This window comes from Apteryx mantelli, chromosome 3 (assembly GCF_036417845.1).
Source record: "Apteryx mantelli isolate bAptMan1 chromosome 3, bAptMan1.hap1, whole genome shotgun sequence".
Classification (NCBI taxonomy): domain Eukaryota; kingdom Metazoa; phylum Chordata; class Aves; order Apterygiformes; family Apterygidae; genus Apteryx; species Apteryx mantelli.
Window position 1 is genome coordinate 65,554,253 of NC_089980.1, and position 16,804 is coordinate 65,571,056.

Consider the following 16,804-nt stretch of genomic DNA (forward strand, 5'->3'; position numbering starts at 1 on the left):
AGCTGGAATTGTTTGCAGTCCAGCTGATTGTGCTTATAAGCAAGAAGTTTAATGTTTTAAATTGCTGTTAGTCGTTGTCAAAGAAAGCAGGGCTACTCCCAGTAAATAAAGGCTTATGCTATGGAGGAAATGTTTTCTCTAAGTTAGTGAAACATATGTAATGACTGGTTATAGGATTAGTGGGTAGCTACTTGAGAGAACCAGATGGAATATGTGGGTGGGAAGGGATTGAGGCAGGTGGTGCCTGGGGATATTAACAAGGAGGAGCCGCAGAGGAATCTCTGCTGCTGGGGTGATATTCCGTCAAAAGTTTGGGAATCCATGGCAAGGGCTGATTTTCCTTTTCAATACTCATCAGCTCAGCATTGGTATAATACACCTCACTCTAGCCCCAAATATTTCCTATTTTGTGCTGGGGAAGGGAGTGACACACTGCAGGGAGGAGGGGTCTCCTTTGGAGTTGTGATGTTACTAGAATTTTAAAATTGGTTAACTCCCCTCCTTTTTTTTTTTTTCTCTTTCATCTCCACCCTAGGATGGATCACTGGGAAATATTGATGACCTGGCACAGCAGTATGCAGACTACTATAACACCTGCTTCACTGATGTGTGCGAAAGGATGGAAGAGCTACGCAAACGGAGGGTTTCCCAAGACCTTGATATGGTATGTAGAGAAGTTATGACTTTGTTACAAACGATTGCCATTTATGCCCCTGAAGAAGAATCAATATTTCAGCTTGAGGAGTTCTGCCCAGGGAAATAACTGCACGTGGCTGCATTCATGCACACAAACATTCCAGCCAACTCAATTAAACACTTGGAAATTAACACGATTAAGTTTTTCTAGGTATTTGTTATGATTCATTAAGCCTTGGAGTCTGCATTTTTTAGTTATTCTTTAATTAGAGCACTTTTTGCTTACACACATTTGCTTGCAAACCTCAGCTCTTGGAGGCAAAGTGTCTGATGAATGCATTGTTCCCTTGCTCCAAGATGCTCCCAATGTGAGCGTAACAAAACTGTGTGCTGTTTCTCTGTTGCACTGTGTGAACTGTGGAGATAATGCTTCTCAAAACTCTTAAGGTGCAGATACTGATTTCAGGCTCCCAAATGGAAGCAATCTTCACTTTTGTGAACCCTTCTCCATAAATACAAGTCACAAAACAAAGGGGGGTCATTGAGTCAAAGAGTCTTTCAGGCTGGAAGGCACCTCAGAAGGTCTTTAGTCCAACCTCCTACTCGGAGTGGGCTCAACACTGAATTCAGACCAGGTTGCTCAGGGCTTTATCCAGTGGGGTCTAGAAGATCTCAAGGATGGAGACTGTGCAGCCACTCTGGGCAACCTGTTCCAGTGCTTCACTGTCTTCATAGTGAAGTATTTTTTTCCTGATATTCTTTCAGAGCCCTCCTACCCCGTATCAATTTTTCTTACAAATCTTGTCTCACAGGAAACAGGTTACTGATGTTTTTATATATATGTATATATTTGTCACTTATGGTTTTGCTGTAGTGGTAACTTTTATATAGCACATAGAGAAGCTAGTAACCAAAGTTACTAGCTATTGCAGAGCTTGTAAACTGTGAACTTGGTGACTGGTAGTTCATAGTAGCTATGCTTTGAAACAGTATGTGGTAATTCTGATCTGAAGTAATACTTCTAAGAAAAAATAAAAGGGAGAGGGGTGCTGTCATATAGTGTAGTACTTTCTGCTTGGGAATCTCAGACTGTATAGCTCATAAAACATCTTGTTTGTATGGGAGAGCAAGGTATGGTTCGTACGTCTACTAATGTATAAAGCTGTTGCAAAGCCAACGTAGGATCTGACCACAGTTCTGTAGTTCTACTACGAGATCAACTCCTTTAACAGAAATTCTGAAGCTCAGTGTGTATAACTGTGTGTTCTGCCTTAGCTTCCCCAGATCCTAGTGACTGACTGGTAGCAGGGAGTGGTTTGCTCACTCTCTGACAGCTGTCCCTGATGATGTGGATTGCTGAAGGCTACTTTCTTTCTTTTTGGGATTCCAATTTAGCAGCTGAGACTTCCGGAGCTCTAACTGACTTCAGCTGTACAAATGGAAGGCCACAGAATCTAGACAGAGTTATCTCCTCTGACCCGCTGAAGTTTGTTAGTTTCTTATTTATTTTTAAATGAAAAAAAAAATCAGGTTTGTTTTGTGGGTCTATAGTTGCCAAGAAGTTCCAAGCATTAAACAAAGATTATTGCAGGATACGTAGCTGTATGTGAAATCCCGCTGTAGGGAGAACCCTGAGCCTTCTGTGCAAAGATGTCAATGGCACAAAACCGTGGCTCCTGTGCTACTCTGTCTGCCCTAGTATTTTAGATAACTATTGACAGCAATGAACTCGGGATCTTGGAAGGCACCTTCTGTGCTGGGTAATGATGCATGCTTTATGACAGGAGAGAACTTCCTTCCATTTAGACAGATGGGCCTAATTTGGCTCCCTTCTTTCCAAAGCTGCAGAAGCTGGGTGGAGGAAAGCCATGTGAGCTTAATTAACTCTCATCAAAAGTGCAGAGCTTCATGCTGGTTTAAATAGACATGAACCCAAGACAGATCAGCAAGTGATTCACTAGCTCATTCTGTTAAAGAAAAGCTATACTCAGGAAATGGCTGTGTGAAAAGACAACCTAGAGATGCCTCTTCAGTGCCTTCCATATCGAGTGCTCACTGTTGTAGTCCTGTCATGACTTTTTGGACTATCAGGTTTGTAGGCCAGAGAGAAAATCTTGCAGCTGAAAATGAAATTAGTGCTCAATTTTTGCTACCTCCGTTACCGGTATAATACAGTTTCTGGACATCAGGCAGCTGTTCTGCTGATAACCTGTGAGGCTATGGATACTCGCTGACTTCCATAACAACATCATTCCAACAGCACTGACTGCTGCTGAAGCTTGCTCTTGTCTGTAAATAGGCAGGTCTGACTTAGTGGATACACAAAGAGTCAGTTTGATAGAATAATATACCTGTTTGTAATCTGCTGTAGCTTTCTAGAGGAAATGGTTTAAACAGAAGAGCTGCTGAAGTGACATCAAAAGCATTAATGTGAAAGACAGAAGAGTGGCCCATTTGCTGTGATGTTTTTCTTCTTTTTACAGCTTGAGGAAAGGTAGTTTATTTGCAAAGATTTTGGAATTGTGAATGAGGAGTAATGCTGGGAGAAATGCCAACCTCACAGCAGTATTCCAGTAGCAGATGTATGCAGTCCCAAAATTATTATGCACCTATATTATTGGGCTGTTTGTCTAGCCTGGCGCTACTCTGCCATACATAGCGCTCTCAGCAGGGGTGAGGAGGTACAGTGCTACCTATATATCCTCTTTTCCCAGCAGCAGGGAAGTGGCAGAGCTGGAGGCAGACTGTAGTTCTGCTCTTTTCCCCCCACTGGTGGCCTTCTCCCTCTCGTTAGCAAAGTGCTAGAACAGAGCAAAGCTGATGTGCATGTAATACTAGTGCAAATCCACAGAATTTTGGTGGAGTAAAGGTTACTGAATCCGAGGAGGGAGGATACCATGGGATAAACCCAAGCCCTGCTTTGAGATCAGGTCAGATGTGGAGCAAGGGCTTAGACAAGGGGGAGGATCTCCACTGACAGCTGTCTAAAAGCTACAGATCCTGTGTGCAAAAAATTTGATAAGGCAATAGGTGTTGGGATAATCCTTCAGATTTTAGAGTCATGGAAGATTCAGATATCAACAGCTATGGTGTAGCTGTGAAATTACAGCTTGATTTTTGAATGTGGTTTGAGGGCGGCTTTGATGTCTTCATCAGTAATGCAAAGTGAGTGCTTAAATAATATGTAGCAGAAACATGAAAGGCCAAAGTTAGGTTTGGAACTACTTTTACTGAACACTGTGTAAACAAAGAGGAAAATTGGGTCACCCCAGGGATCTGAGCATCTTCTAAAAGTTGCACAGAGAGGCTGCGTCCAGGGGGAGCAAAGAAAGAACAAGTTCCTGAGATGGCAAGAGGTGGCAGAGTTTTGTCAGTAACATGTAGTTAGTGCTGGCTCGCCCAGATTGTCCTTTGTAACATGTCCAGTGAAAGGACAGAAGAATGTAGTGTTTATTGCTGCTTCTGTACACTTCGAAAAAGTTTGAAGCTGTTTGGGAGCAAGTGTTGATATCTTGATTATATGTTGTGCTTTCTAATCAGTTCTCCGACCTTTCCTGTCAGACCACAACCATTTCAGTCTGGATATCCTGCTCTAGAGTTAAATTCTAAAAAAAAAAAAAGTGAAATTGTTTGTGAGAACAGCATATCTTGTAACAAAACAGTAGCTGCAGATGGAGCATAGCACAGAGTATTATTCCAAAAGGTAATGCAGTCAAGGATTGTTAGTTGTCCCTAACCACGATAACTGTTTCTTGGATTTGGAATTTTGCCTCTGTTTTTGTAATGGAGAATGTGCGTGGGTTTGGGCATTAGTGTTTGTGAACAGCATGGGAGTTGCCCACATTTCCTAGCATTTGGCCTATTCCTGTGCACCATATGTTTTTTTGGCTGAGGAAAAACTGCAGTCAGAATAAATACAGTGGATTTTCAGGCCCATAATGGATGTATCACTGGTAATATTCAACTGGACATCTGTTAAAATGCAGTTATGGCCAGAAAAGTGACTCTGTGAGGATGGCACCTTGTTAACTGCTCATATGTGCTTCCTTTGTGTCTTTGGGATCGTATCTGTTTGACTCACTGACAAAAACAGGTTCGTTGTGCCTGTCAGCAGGGCAGTGCGTTATTGATATAGCTGTGAAAGAGCAAACTGCATTCTGTTGTCTCATCCATCACTGACAGTCACCAGCTAACTCCTGCTTCCAAGGTCTGTATTGTAGCTGATGATCTTGAAGTCAAAGAACAGCTTGAGGTTTTCTGATGGATTCTGACAGCTATGGTTGCAGCACTGAGAAGTTACACTCATCTTTTGACTTGTAAATTACATAAATTAAAAATGTGTGCCATTGGAAAGCAATAAGGCACATTGGTATACCAGTTTTCTTTCTTCATACATTTAATTCCTTTTCTTGTGTAAAGAGGGAACCATTCAGAATCTCTCTATTATATAGTAAACAACAGCGCATGTATTCAACAAATTTGCTTGCGTATTCACTTGTGTTTGTACAGTACCTGGATTTACAAACCCACACGCGCACAGATGCAAAGTCAGAACATACAGTTGAACTCAAAACCAACAAAAGCTTCTGGCCTTGCTGCCCATATGCATAAAACATGTAGGTCCCATATGTTTCTGTGACCATTCATGGTTTTGAAAGGTGCTCAGCAGCCTACTGTTCGCTTGCAATTGGAGTTGACGATCCAGCTAATATTGCTTATAAATAGTATGTGTCTGGCAAGGCAGAGTGCAGGAAAAGTGGCACAAATAGAGTAACTCATTAGCCTTTAACCTTTTAGAGGTGTATTTGGTTGCTACTTTACTACTGGTTGGCCATGTCATAAGACTACTGAAGAAACTCGGCCAGCCTTCACTCAAGGAGACCAGAATGTGCAGAATTGTTGCAGTCAGTGGTTGATGTGTATTTAAGGAATCACCATGGGAGCTAGCCGCTTCAGTCAGAGTTATGATGCTAAATACCTTTGAGGAATCTGTCCCACAGTTCCTATGCTTGCATATACCTGGCTCTAACCACCTCTGTTCCTCTGCGTGTTCAAAGTGCTTTAGAATCTCGGGGTCCTAAAATAGACTGCTTATTCCCTGCCATGAAGCGATCAGCTCTGCTCTGCAAATGCAGTATTGTTTGCTGTTACCTTTGTCCTGAAAGGGCACCTCTATCTTGCTGGAACAGGATCCTACTGTTTTGTTTTGTCTTGTTGGCTGCAAGAGGCCCTCCAAAATATAAACAACATTTGAGTTGGATTAAAAAGTATCTACTGCATAAAAAATGAACTGGAGAACACACAGATAAGATTTCTTAAATTTTGGAGCATTTCCAAGCCTTATCAGTCAAACACACAAAAAGAAAAAGTAGTAGTAAAAGACATGGACTTTAAGGATTTTTTTTCTCTGATATAGTTTAAAAATAGGTTTTTGCGTGGGTATGAGGTGCATAAAGTGGATTTACATACATATGTAATGTATAATGAAGATTTAATATGTCTGCAGTTTCAGTCGCTAGACATTTTAGGGTTTATCTTCATAAGTTAAATTCATAATAATTTTTTTCCTCATTAATGGAGCTTTTTTAAAGGTAGTCACAATGGAAATTCTGGAACAGACAGGGTATTTTTATTATCTCATGTATCGCACACCAAGTCAGCAAGGCATTTAAATACAGAGCTAGCATTAAGCACGGAAATAAAGCAGTGCTTGTTCTGTACACAGCAAAGTGAATACAGTTCTAAGCAGTTCTTAGTCTGCTTAGTACTAGCAGGCTAAGTAAAAATCTCTGGACTTTCTGTAAGCTAATGTTCTCCTGCAGTCTCACCATTGTTTTTGTTGGAAGCCCATCTATGAATAATCCCTTAAGCAAAATGTGTCTATTTATAGGCAAAGTTTATAGGTTGGAAATTCAGCAGATTATACGGCTACGGTTGTTTGGGTGACCTTATCTTCCTTTCATACATTCAGAGGATCCCTGTTTTTTTGGAGCAGGATCTTCAGTTTAGCATGTCTGCACTTTCGAATGTTCATGTTTTTGGCAATGCCACTGTTTTGGAAAGAACAGGTCATCAAAGGTAACTGTTATTTTTTTCCAAACTTGTAATACTGTTATGAAATAAAAAAGATTACTTTTGATAGTCTGACATGTAATTGTGTAGTAAAAAAATTCTCCTTAGTGTTATATCCAGCTACTCTCGATCTTGTAGCATCATCTGTTGTGATTTTCTTCCTTTAAATTCAGCAGGACTTTTATTTTGAACCGGAGATCAATTGAATATGTTCTTTACTGTGCTGTTGTTTGATCCTAGAAGCACTGCATATCTTCTGGAACTGACAGACTAGATTTGTATTAGCTCTGTGATTTAATCTCATCAGAACCTGAGGACTTTATGGGGGTGTGTGTCTGTGTGGAAAACTTAGACCCACTTCAGATCCTTTAGTTTATCTCTTTTCTTCTCCTCCCTCTGAATTTAGAAAATGACAGCAAAAATAGAAATACTCAGTGTCATCCTATTGAACCATTAGGTAAATTTCATTGCAAAGGATAGGGTTATTAAAAAAGCAAGCAAGCAAATTAAATTGTCATATAAGAAGAGATATCTCTTAAAAAAAACCCAAACATCCAAACTCCATAGTAAATGGTTTTTGTGGCATGCAGTTCAGCTTGTCATTCAGAGATTACTAAAAGAGTTCTAAAATACCAGTCTGACTAACATTAATTGGGGCAGGACAGTGATGTGTATCAGCAGGCCATTCAGTTTTGGGAGGTGAATATCCAGGACATTGTGAACATACTTACCAGCTTTTCTGAAGTTTCTAGGAAGGTCCAACATTTGTTTTGCAGACAGTTATTCCTCGCAGGAGGGTAGCTTCAGTTTCAGCAAACCGTGGGAAAAGGCTGATGAATTAACTAAAAAGACTGGGGAGACTTATGTGAAGAGGAGGGCAGAGACTAGTGAAATGGTACTCAGTGTTGATGCAAGAGGCACACAGGATGGCTAATCCCTCAAGATTTTCCAGTCCTGTATTCAGAATAGGTGAGCTTCAGGTACCTTTATTTGATAAGCAATTCCATTGGATTCAATGGAGACTGTTAATGGAAAAGATTGGTACTGAGTCAGAAGAGTATCAGTCTGTTGTAATGTGGTAGTATCTAAACCAATAGAAGAATAACCTAGAAGGTGTATTCACATTACTCTTCTTTGTCTGCTTATAGTTTAAACTTGACTCCCTGGCAGCTTCTGTGTTCTTCCTTCCTTCCTCCTTCCAAACACTGCTGCCCAGTCCATCTGTGTATGCTGAAGGTGGCTGATGGCAGCTTCAGATGCCAAATAATTGTTGTGTTGGCTTCCACTTCTTTTAAGTCCTTGAGTAAATGAACACCACCACTGGTCCTCAAGACATAATAAAGATATTGCTTAAGATAGATGCCTTCAACTTAGTGAGGTATTCAGAAACTGTACTTGTAAGAACAATAGCAGTCATCAGAAAAGTGTACGGGTCTTAATCAAGAATAAATCAAGAACGTGCTCCAAAGAGAATTAAAAACGTCATGAGTATTTATCAACATCTGGATGTGCTTTGGAATGTCTGTTTTTCTGTAGCAGAAATACATTCCTCCAACAAAGACACCCAGAGGAAGGCAGGCCTCCATCCACAAATTCAAAGGGATTAGTTTCTTTTTTGCCAACCTGTCCCTGCTCTTCATGATGTCAGTTCGGATGCTACACAGCTACTCTCCTTTGATCTCTCCAAGCTTTGTCTTTCCTCAGTGTTATGTTTGTTTCCTGTTTCAGCAGTGTCGCCTGAAGCACACAGAGAAACATTCCGTTTCAAAGAAGGCAGCATGTGAATTTTGTATTTGCAGGAAGAGTGCAAGCAGTTTGAAGAGATGTGATTTCTTCGGTGATTGATCAATCTGTTTTTCTCACAATAATATAAGGAATGGATGTCAGCTGGAAGCCCCTCTTCTTGACTCCCGTCTATCATATCCCTTTTGATTTATGTTTGTAAATTTTCCCCAACATTTTAGATTGCAACTGTATCTTGCATAAGGGAACAAAGTAATTTGTTACATCTCGATATTCCCTGACACTAAATCTGTTTTGACTGTTGAAGCAAATTGGGCTAGGGAAGGTAACTCCGTAACCCTATAAGAATACACATATAAAGTGAATAAGTAATACTTCACACAAAAGGGCTGAATTTGAGTACCTTACCAGAGGGATGAATTTCATGTGTTGCTGGACTTGATGATCAAAATTGGTCATGGATTAGAAACTAATTAAAAAAGAAAGACTTGGTGATTAACAGGAAAATTTGGAATGCATAAGTTTCTTACAAAAAACATACTGGTAACTTTTATTTTGTATCTGTGTTTCTTGCCTGTTGCTGTGGAAGTTCCTGATATGACTGCAGCTATAGTTATTTGGGTTAGGTCTCCGTATGGAAATAGTGGCAGTACAGTTGTGTACCCTAGCTTATCTAAAGCAATATTTGCAGAAATAATGTCTTATTAAATCTGTAGATATAGCTGGGGAAAAAAGACAAATCTTTTCATTATGTAAGGCTTTATTTACAAGCCATCCAGATAAATTAGGAACAACAACAAAAAAAGGTAGCAAAAGAAAAATCTGAATTTGGAAGCTTTCTCCAAGATGAACTAAGATAATAAATCAAACAGTAATTGAAAGAAGTCCATCTCCCCTGACCTCCCAGGGAAACATGTTTCAGGCTTCGGTCAGCTTTCTGTCCTGGTGCATCCGCTGACCTGTTCGGGTTTCTCCTCATTCTGGTATCTCAGCAAAGATGAAGTCATGATTCAAGCCCATTTTGGCAGAAAAGATAGCTTTTAAAGCTTTGCAGCATGTGAGTGCTGCTGAAAGTCATGTGAATGAGATGCAAGAAGGAAGTGAGTGATCAGAGGCTGCTTTATTGAGTTCATGTGGTGAACTATTGAAAGGCAAGTAATTGAGTAATTGGAGCCTTCAGTTGCTAGACTACACAGAAGCTCACCAAATAATTTTATTTCTTCTTTGTACAGCACTTTCCACCCTCAAAGCATTTTAAAAACATTAATTAGCCTTTGTTGCATCCTTTGAGGTTGGTAATTTAAGTACTATTAACCCTATTTAGGCCTCATCTCCTTTGGATTCAGTTGCTGGTGAGGATTTACCTATGTAGTTCTCCATTTGTAACTATAGTTTTGCAAAAGAGTAGCACAAAACTTACTGTAAATTCAGAACAACTTAATAACAGATAATGGCACTAGTCCAGGTCTATCCCAGTGCAGCTGTAAACAGATATTGGCCACAAGAGCTAATTATGTAGTGTATGGTCAGTGAGTGAAGAATATAGGTGACTCTGCAGCTGAAGCCTAACGTCCATTCCTCTAGCCCACATTTAAAAAAAAAAAAAAAAAAAAAAAAAAAAAATTGTAAGTACTGTATAAGTCATATATATCTTAAAAATGTGCAAGACCATTATAGCATTCCTGATCTAGCATCTTTCAGAAAACTGTACTATTTTCTTCTTTTGAGTATGGAGGTCTGGTGAAAAATCTAGCTCTGTTATATGGTAGCTCATTTCCAGCCATCTCTTCTTCTTTTCCATCCTGCCTCTACTCTAAATAATTATTTGTCTGATGTATGGCAGTGATAACACTAATATAAATGCAAAGTCAGACAGCTGTGTTACTTCACTGTGGAGCAGGCTTACGTTTCTTCAGCCATGCATTAATTTCACTGGAATAGTGTCAGTAAGTGAGATGCCTGAAAAAAATGCTATTTCATCAAAGCCCAAATTAAATATTTCTTTTTGAACACCTGTGGGAAAGTATGAGAAATGAGGGGCATGGTTTGCAAAGTAGGTGGTGGTTTGATCTGACAGTGTAGGAAACCAAAGTTCAGTTCTCTCCTCTGCCGGAGGAAACTTGAACTCTTATCTCTTATCTTGATGAAGAGTGCTCTGCGATTTAATATTGTCTTCTTAATCTTATCTGTTGATCATCCCACTTCACATATATAAACAGTTTCTGGAGTAGCAATGGGAAGGAATATCAGTGCCTCATCTTCCAGGTAGGCATCTTCTCCACAAAGCTGGTGAATCTTATTTTTTCCTTTGTCTCTTCCAGTTTAAATATTTTAAAGAGGGTTGAATTGCTTTAACAGGAATGGAGTAGGGAACATAAATCTCAGCCTAATGGTCTTTGGCTCCTTTTTGTTGTTTTGTGTGTTTTAGAGATCTCATTTCAGAATGAGACTATATCAAGGAGCCAAGCTGCTGGCCCTCTAGCAAAATTCAATTTTCCTTTTCATGACTGCTGCTTTTAACTTCATGACTAGTTTGGATAAGTTTTTTTTGTAGGGTAAACAATATCAGGCCACCTATCTCCCTTGATCTCTTTGTTTATGAATAGCCTCCCAAGCAAACAGCAAGAACAGAACTTAGTTTACTGCAGATCTGGATGAGTTTTTCAGGGATTTGATAACTTTATTGTTTTTGCTCCTTTCAACTGAGCTGTGTGGTGTTAGTGGATTAGTTTCATTGTGGCTTTTGAATTGCAGGTGGTATCTGGAAGTTTGTGCTTTTGCTTATGGTGTGTAGAGGTATTTTGCCACAGTCATCCTAGTTTGCTAAGGAAGTTTAATGTTCATATTCTTCAAAATTCCTTTGACAACAAAAGTAGAAAGCCGCCATGGTTTGCATCAACATTTAGCTTGTCTTTGGTAATGTGGAAATATCTGAATACACTTTTTATGACTGAATGATAAGGGATAATTAAAGAACATAGAATACAGGTTTTTAAAAACATGTAGAAGAGGACAAATGAAATGCATTTTTTATCAGTGTGTTACAGTTTGGCTAAGGTGAAAAATTACAATGCAACTGAAGCAGCCATGAATTTTTCTCACTGAATTTTTGGTTCAAAGGGATTAAAGGAGATTAGGAGAGAAAGATGAACATAAAATCTGACAGCTGGACATGCTCTTTGGAGCTTCCTGCTCGCATTTTGCTGCTGTTGTAGGTTTTGTTGGGATATTTTGACTGTTCAGGCATGACAGGAGGTGAGGAGTGCTGAAGGAAGGAAGGAGCCTCAGCTTTGAGGGTAAGGAATCCAAGAGACTCTGGAGCAGATGCCCCCAAATTTGGGACAGAGTTCTTCAGGAAGAAGAAGAGGAAAGAAGAGAAGTTGGCTATTGCTTGCACACAAGGCCGAGGAGAGGAATACTATGAGTTAGGTCACTAGAGTAGGTCACTAGAAAATTAAGTTGGTGCAAAGAAAAACAGATGATCTATCCTGAAGGCTGCAGGGGAAAAAAATGCCCCAAAGCAGAAAGCCATTTTTATTTCTATAAGCCCTAGATGGGTGCATTAATCAGGATACTGTAACAGTTTAGAGCTGTTTGAAGTATGACAGTAACCAAAAAGACCGAATACTGTGGCATAACTTTGGTTATTTCAAGTTTAAAAAAAAAAAAAAAAAAAAGAGCTAGAATGGATAACTGAGCTTGCTAAAAACATGGCCTCTCAGCAGCATGCTCTTTTTGCTTGAATCTGTCATGGTCACTGGCCCTAATGCAGCTCAATCTGATGAAACAGGAGGTTGAAGGAAGAGGTTTTGAATAACAGTTTGGACCTTTTTGTTGCAGGTACTGCAGCAGAAGCTGTGAGCCACGGTCAAGGCTCTGATTACCACTGTGATAGGTTGCTTTGAAACTTTGCAAGCTCCAAGATGAAAAGAAAAAGGAAAGAGGAATGAATGGATTTGAAAATAGAGGCATGAGAAGGTTGATCTGTTTCTTCATAGACTGTTTTATTCAGTTGAAAATACTGAAGTTAGCCATATCCTAGTCCACCTTCACAAAACGACAAGAGGGCTTAAAGCTATTAACTTTTAAGAATAAACTGCAGGCATTCTATGAAAATGTAAAAAGATGCTGGAATACATTAGGTATTTATTACATTTTATATATAGCCTCTATCATTTGGAGCAATGGCACAGCGTGCATATCCCTAGGGTTTTGCATCTTTAATGCATTTCTTTTAGACTTATAAATTACAAAAATAGAAATGTCTTCCTGACCATAGTTCAGACAGCTGATGCAAAAGAAAGCAGGAAGACATTTTAGCTGAGTGAGTGATATTGAAAGTCTAAGGTCGATAATAAACTTTAAGGAGATGGTCATTTTGCCAAAAGTTGCTTTCATGGGAAGCATAGCAAAGTATAGTAGGAAATACCCTTTGTGTTTTTCTTTTATGCCCATGCTACATGGAACAGGAAATAGTTATTGTTTTCTCTAAATAGTACAAACACAATTGATTTTCACTTCTTAGTAGTGATGACATTGAGATTCTTCTACCTGAAATTACTCAGAATTTTATCACAAGAATTATTCAGTAGTGGCCTTTATTGACAGTAAAAGGAGCATAGTTAGGGCAAGACATCACGATTGGCTCTCCAGTAATTTGGCTCATAACAAATATCTGTTGTGCTTCCTTTTAGCTTTGATATAAATGGCTTCTTTAAGACTTCTCTGTTGAATCTTGGTGTCTTCCTAGTACTGAAGAATATTTTATTGATATTTTTTAGATAGTTTGAGATAATTCCTTTGAAAGGATATTTCTAGTTGCACAGTAGTAGCTCTTGGGAACTCTGTTTCAAATATGAAAATTTTTCATTAGAGATGATTACAGTATTTTTTTGAACTCTACCTATGGGTTTATAGATTCTCTTAAAAAGTTAGCATTCTTGAAATTTTTTTATGATCTCTAGGTTTTTTTACACCCATTTTTTTTCTTATCCTTTTACTGCCACAGTCCTTTTTCACCCTCTAGCAGACTTGAAAATAAGAGTGTAGTACTTTCTATACAAGATCACAGCAGTTTGCCAGGACCTGAGGCCTTGCAATTTCCTTCTTAAGAAATCAGTTTAATCTTATACAAGACAGGACCATTCTGTTTCTCACTGCTAATGTAATTCACTCTGGTCGATCTTTGTTACCTGAGGGACACCTTGAAAGTTATCAGCTTCATTTACTTGCAGGGAGAAAAGCCTGGTCCAATGAGTAAATCTTGAAAGCTTTGTGTTAATGTTCATGTCATTCAGTTTCTATATGAACATGTATTCTATTGTGGCCATGTTATACCTTGTAACATTTGAAACACAAAAATGCACACCCAGTAACACATAGAATTTTGACTTATTCGTATGCCAAAAAAAACACTCAAGGTGAGAACATACAAGATGAGTTGCATCTTGTCTCACCTTGTTAACCTGAGGGAAACGGCACGTTTCACTTAACAGCTATTAGAAATAGCAAAGGAGGTGTGGAAAGCTAAAAGGGTGTTTTAAATAAATTGGTCTTTCAATGATCTTAACTGTAGAATGAGAAATGAAATTGAGGCTTCTTGAAAACAACACTGTCTCACGAATATTAAAGGTAATGTAATTTTAATAGCTCCTTTTATTAGAAGTGGTCTACTGGAACTTTTTAAGGAATCTATTGTCCATCTATATCTCCAACTTTGGCAGGCTTTGATATCTGTAACAAGGGTGTGAAAAAACTCGTCTTATGTATCATACTAAGAAAACTAACTTTTTCTTTTTCTTGGCTTAAATGACTTTGCGTAAATCACATCCACTTATCCTTGTGTCTGTAGCTGCTGTTGCTCATCTAAGAACTGGATACCTGAGCAAGGCCTGCAGGAGTTGGACCTGTGTTTCTTAACGGGTTCATTATCTTCAGAGCACAGTAAACCCTTTTGGGTAGAAATTTAGAACCATGCAGAAAGGGGTTTCACAAAAAATGTTTCTTGAAACACATGCTTATCAATCTTCGCTGTACCCGTTCTCTGTCATCAACGGTTTCAGAACAACTTGAAGGTAGTTATATTGAGTGAGATTCTGGTAAATCATATTGAAAATGGAGGATGTCATGGGCTATTCACATGTATTATGAATTTACATTGCTCTATTCATTTTTATCCCTGTGTTTGAGAATAAGGCTTTGTGCTATTCCTGCACATCCTGTAAATCTGATAAACGGCAAATCCAGCGCTGGTAATCAAAACCTGTGTTCTATCAGCCTCGTTCCAACAGCAGATGTAAGAAGAAAGGAGGAGGCCACATCATTCTGGAGTTATCACATACCTATCCCTCAGTAATAGTTCAGGTAGTGCCTGTATACAGCCCGCTACAGGAGACCCAAAGCTATGGGAGGAGCCTCCATCTTTTGTTCAAAATAACTCTATTTCCTTGACACCAACTTTCTTCTCAAGGATGCTCCTCCTCTTAGTAGTTCCCATCATCTTCCTCTTCCTTTGCAGGAAGGTTCCCTTTGCAACTCAGCCTATGCCTTCCTACCTCCTCTCTTTAATACTTGGAGTAGAGAGTCCTTTCAGCACCTTTTCTCCATTCTCTTCATCCCACATGCTTCATTTTTCTCCTTTCCTTGAGGGCCTCCTGCATGATACTTTTCTTCTATATTCCTTATCCCTTCCTATACTCATCTCCTTGACTTGGATGTTAGTATCTTCATGAAGCTCCTGCTCTCCATGAAGCAGCTTTGCTACTTTTTGGAATAGCGATCGCATGAATTTTTGAATTTTTAAATTCCTTCTAAAACATACTCACGAAGACTGATGAGTTGAGGATAGCGCACATGGTGAAATGTCTCTCAAAACACAAAAAGAATGAAAAGCTAATATGTGTAGCTCCTGTTCTTTCAATTTTGGTTTAGACATTACCAGAAGCAGACTGCATCTCAACCACACATCAGATTAAGGTTGCAATACCCGCTTTGGGTTAAGGATGTCTGTGTTATTGGTGACGCTTCTGTTTGGAGAAATGGAAATTCTCTTTGTAGTTATGTGTGACATGTATAAACCAGAAGTGAAATAGATTATAGCAAGATCGGAAATTTTTGTTGTGCTTGAAGAGGGGTTTCCAAACATACTTTTTTTTATTTTCTGCTTCCTCAATCTCTGTTTTTTAATATAGTTATCATACAACATGGAGAGTATCTGGAATTTGTCTTAGCTTCATGTTATAATTTTGAGGAAACACATGGTGCATCCCTTGCCTTAAGACACATTCAGCTATGCTTATCGTTCCTGGCAGATGTTCTTTAAAGTCATCCCAACATGTTAACTCCACAGTCTCCTTAGAGAAGCTATTCTAGTGTTCACAGTCCCTGCCACTGAGTGTTTCTCTTGAGATATCACAGACATCTCTCTTCCCAGTTTAGGAATTTTTACTGACCTCCATGGATGCAAAAAAAATACTTTCTCCCTCTTTACAGCAACTTTTTATTTCTTATGAAGAGCTTTATCTTCCCCCCCCCCCCGCCTTTTTTTAACCCCTGGTTAAACGATGCTAATTTCCAACCCCAGATTTTTTTAGACCATTCATCAATATCATTGTTTCTTTCTGATCAATTGGCTGCCTTTTTTTTTTTTTTTTTTTTTGAACAACAGTTTCAAAACCTGGACACAGGATTGTACCTGAGGTCTTAGCAGGGCTGAGTAGAGCACAAATATTGTTAGCACACCATTTTCTTTTTTATGTTTGTAATATGGTTGCCGTTTTCTACACAATGGCATGACAGTTAGACTCATATTCAGGTTATGATTCACAGTAATTCCTACATCCGTTCCTGTCTGCCTGCTAGGTATTCACATGTTCTGCATCCTGGATCTCTGTGGTCGGGTAACTGTGTTTAAATGCAGTACCTTTCACTTCTCCTTATTGAATAGCATCCTAATACAAAACATTAGGCCAGTGAGCAATCTGCTTTTTCATCAGTTATTTGCCTAGCAGTATTGGTGGATTGACATGTTTATTTTTTTAGAATGGAGCCTTATATTAAAACAACCTTTGTCTGTGTAATGAATAATGATAGTACCTTCCAGCCCTTTCCTCCTTGGTAATAGAACTAGACAACAGTGTCGCTTTGCACCTTTCTTATTTCATCTAACAGCAGAGATCAAGCATATATATAGATAGATATCAATTGAGCTATCTATCTACACATATATGCCTGCATGCAGTATCTTTGGCAAAAAGATTCTGGGATGACTGAGCAGTCACATTATGTCCTCTGTTAGACTTCTTAATTGATGTGAATATTTTTTAAACCTCTCTGAAAAACATGTTACACCGTG

General features: G+C 39.0%; 1 protein-coding gene across 1 annotated transcript in view; it reads left to right on the top strand.

Annotated features, from left to right (window-relative positions):
• SASH1 (SAM and SH3 domain containing 1) overlaps positions 1–16,804 on the top strand; it is a 600,683-nt gene that overhangs the window by 497,178 nt on the left and 86,701 nt on the right. Inside the window, exon 3 of the mRNA XM_067293544.1 lies at positions 536–664. Coding sequence (XP_067149645.1) covers positions 536–664 — 129 coding nt within the window. The remainder of the gene's footprint in view (positions 1–535; positions 665–16,804) is intronic.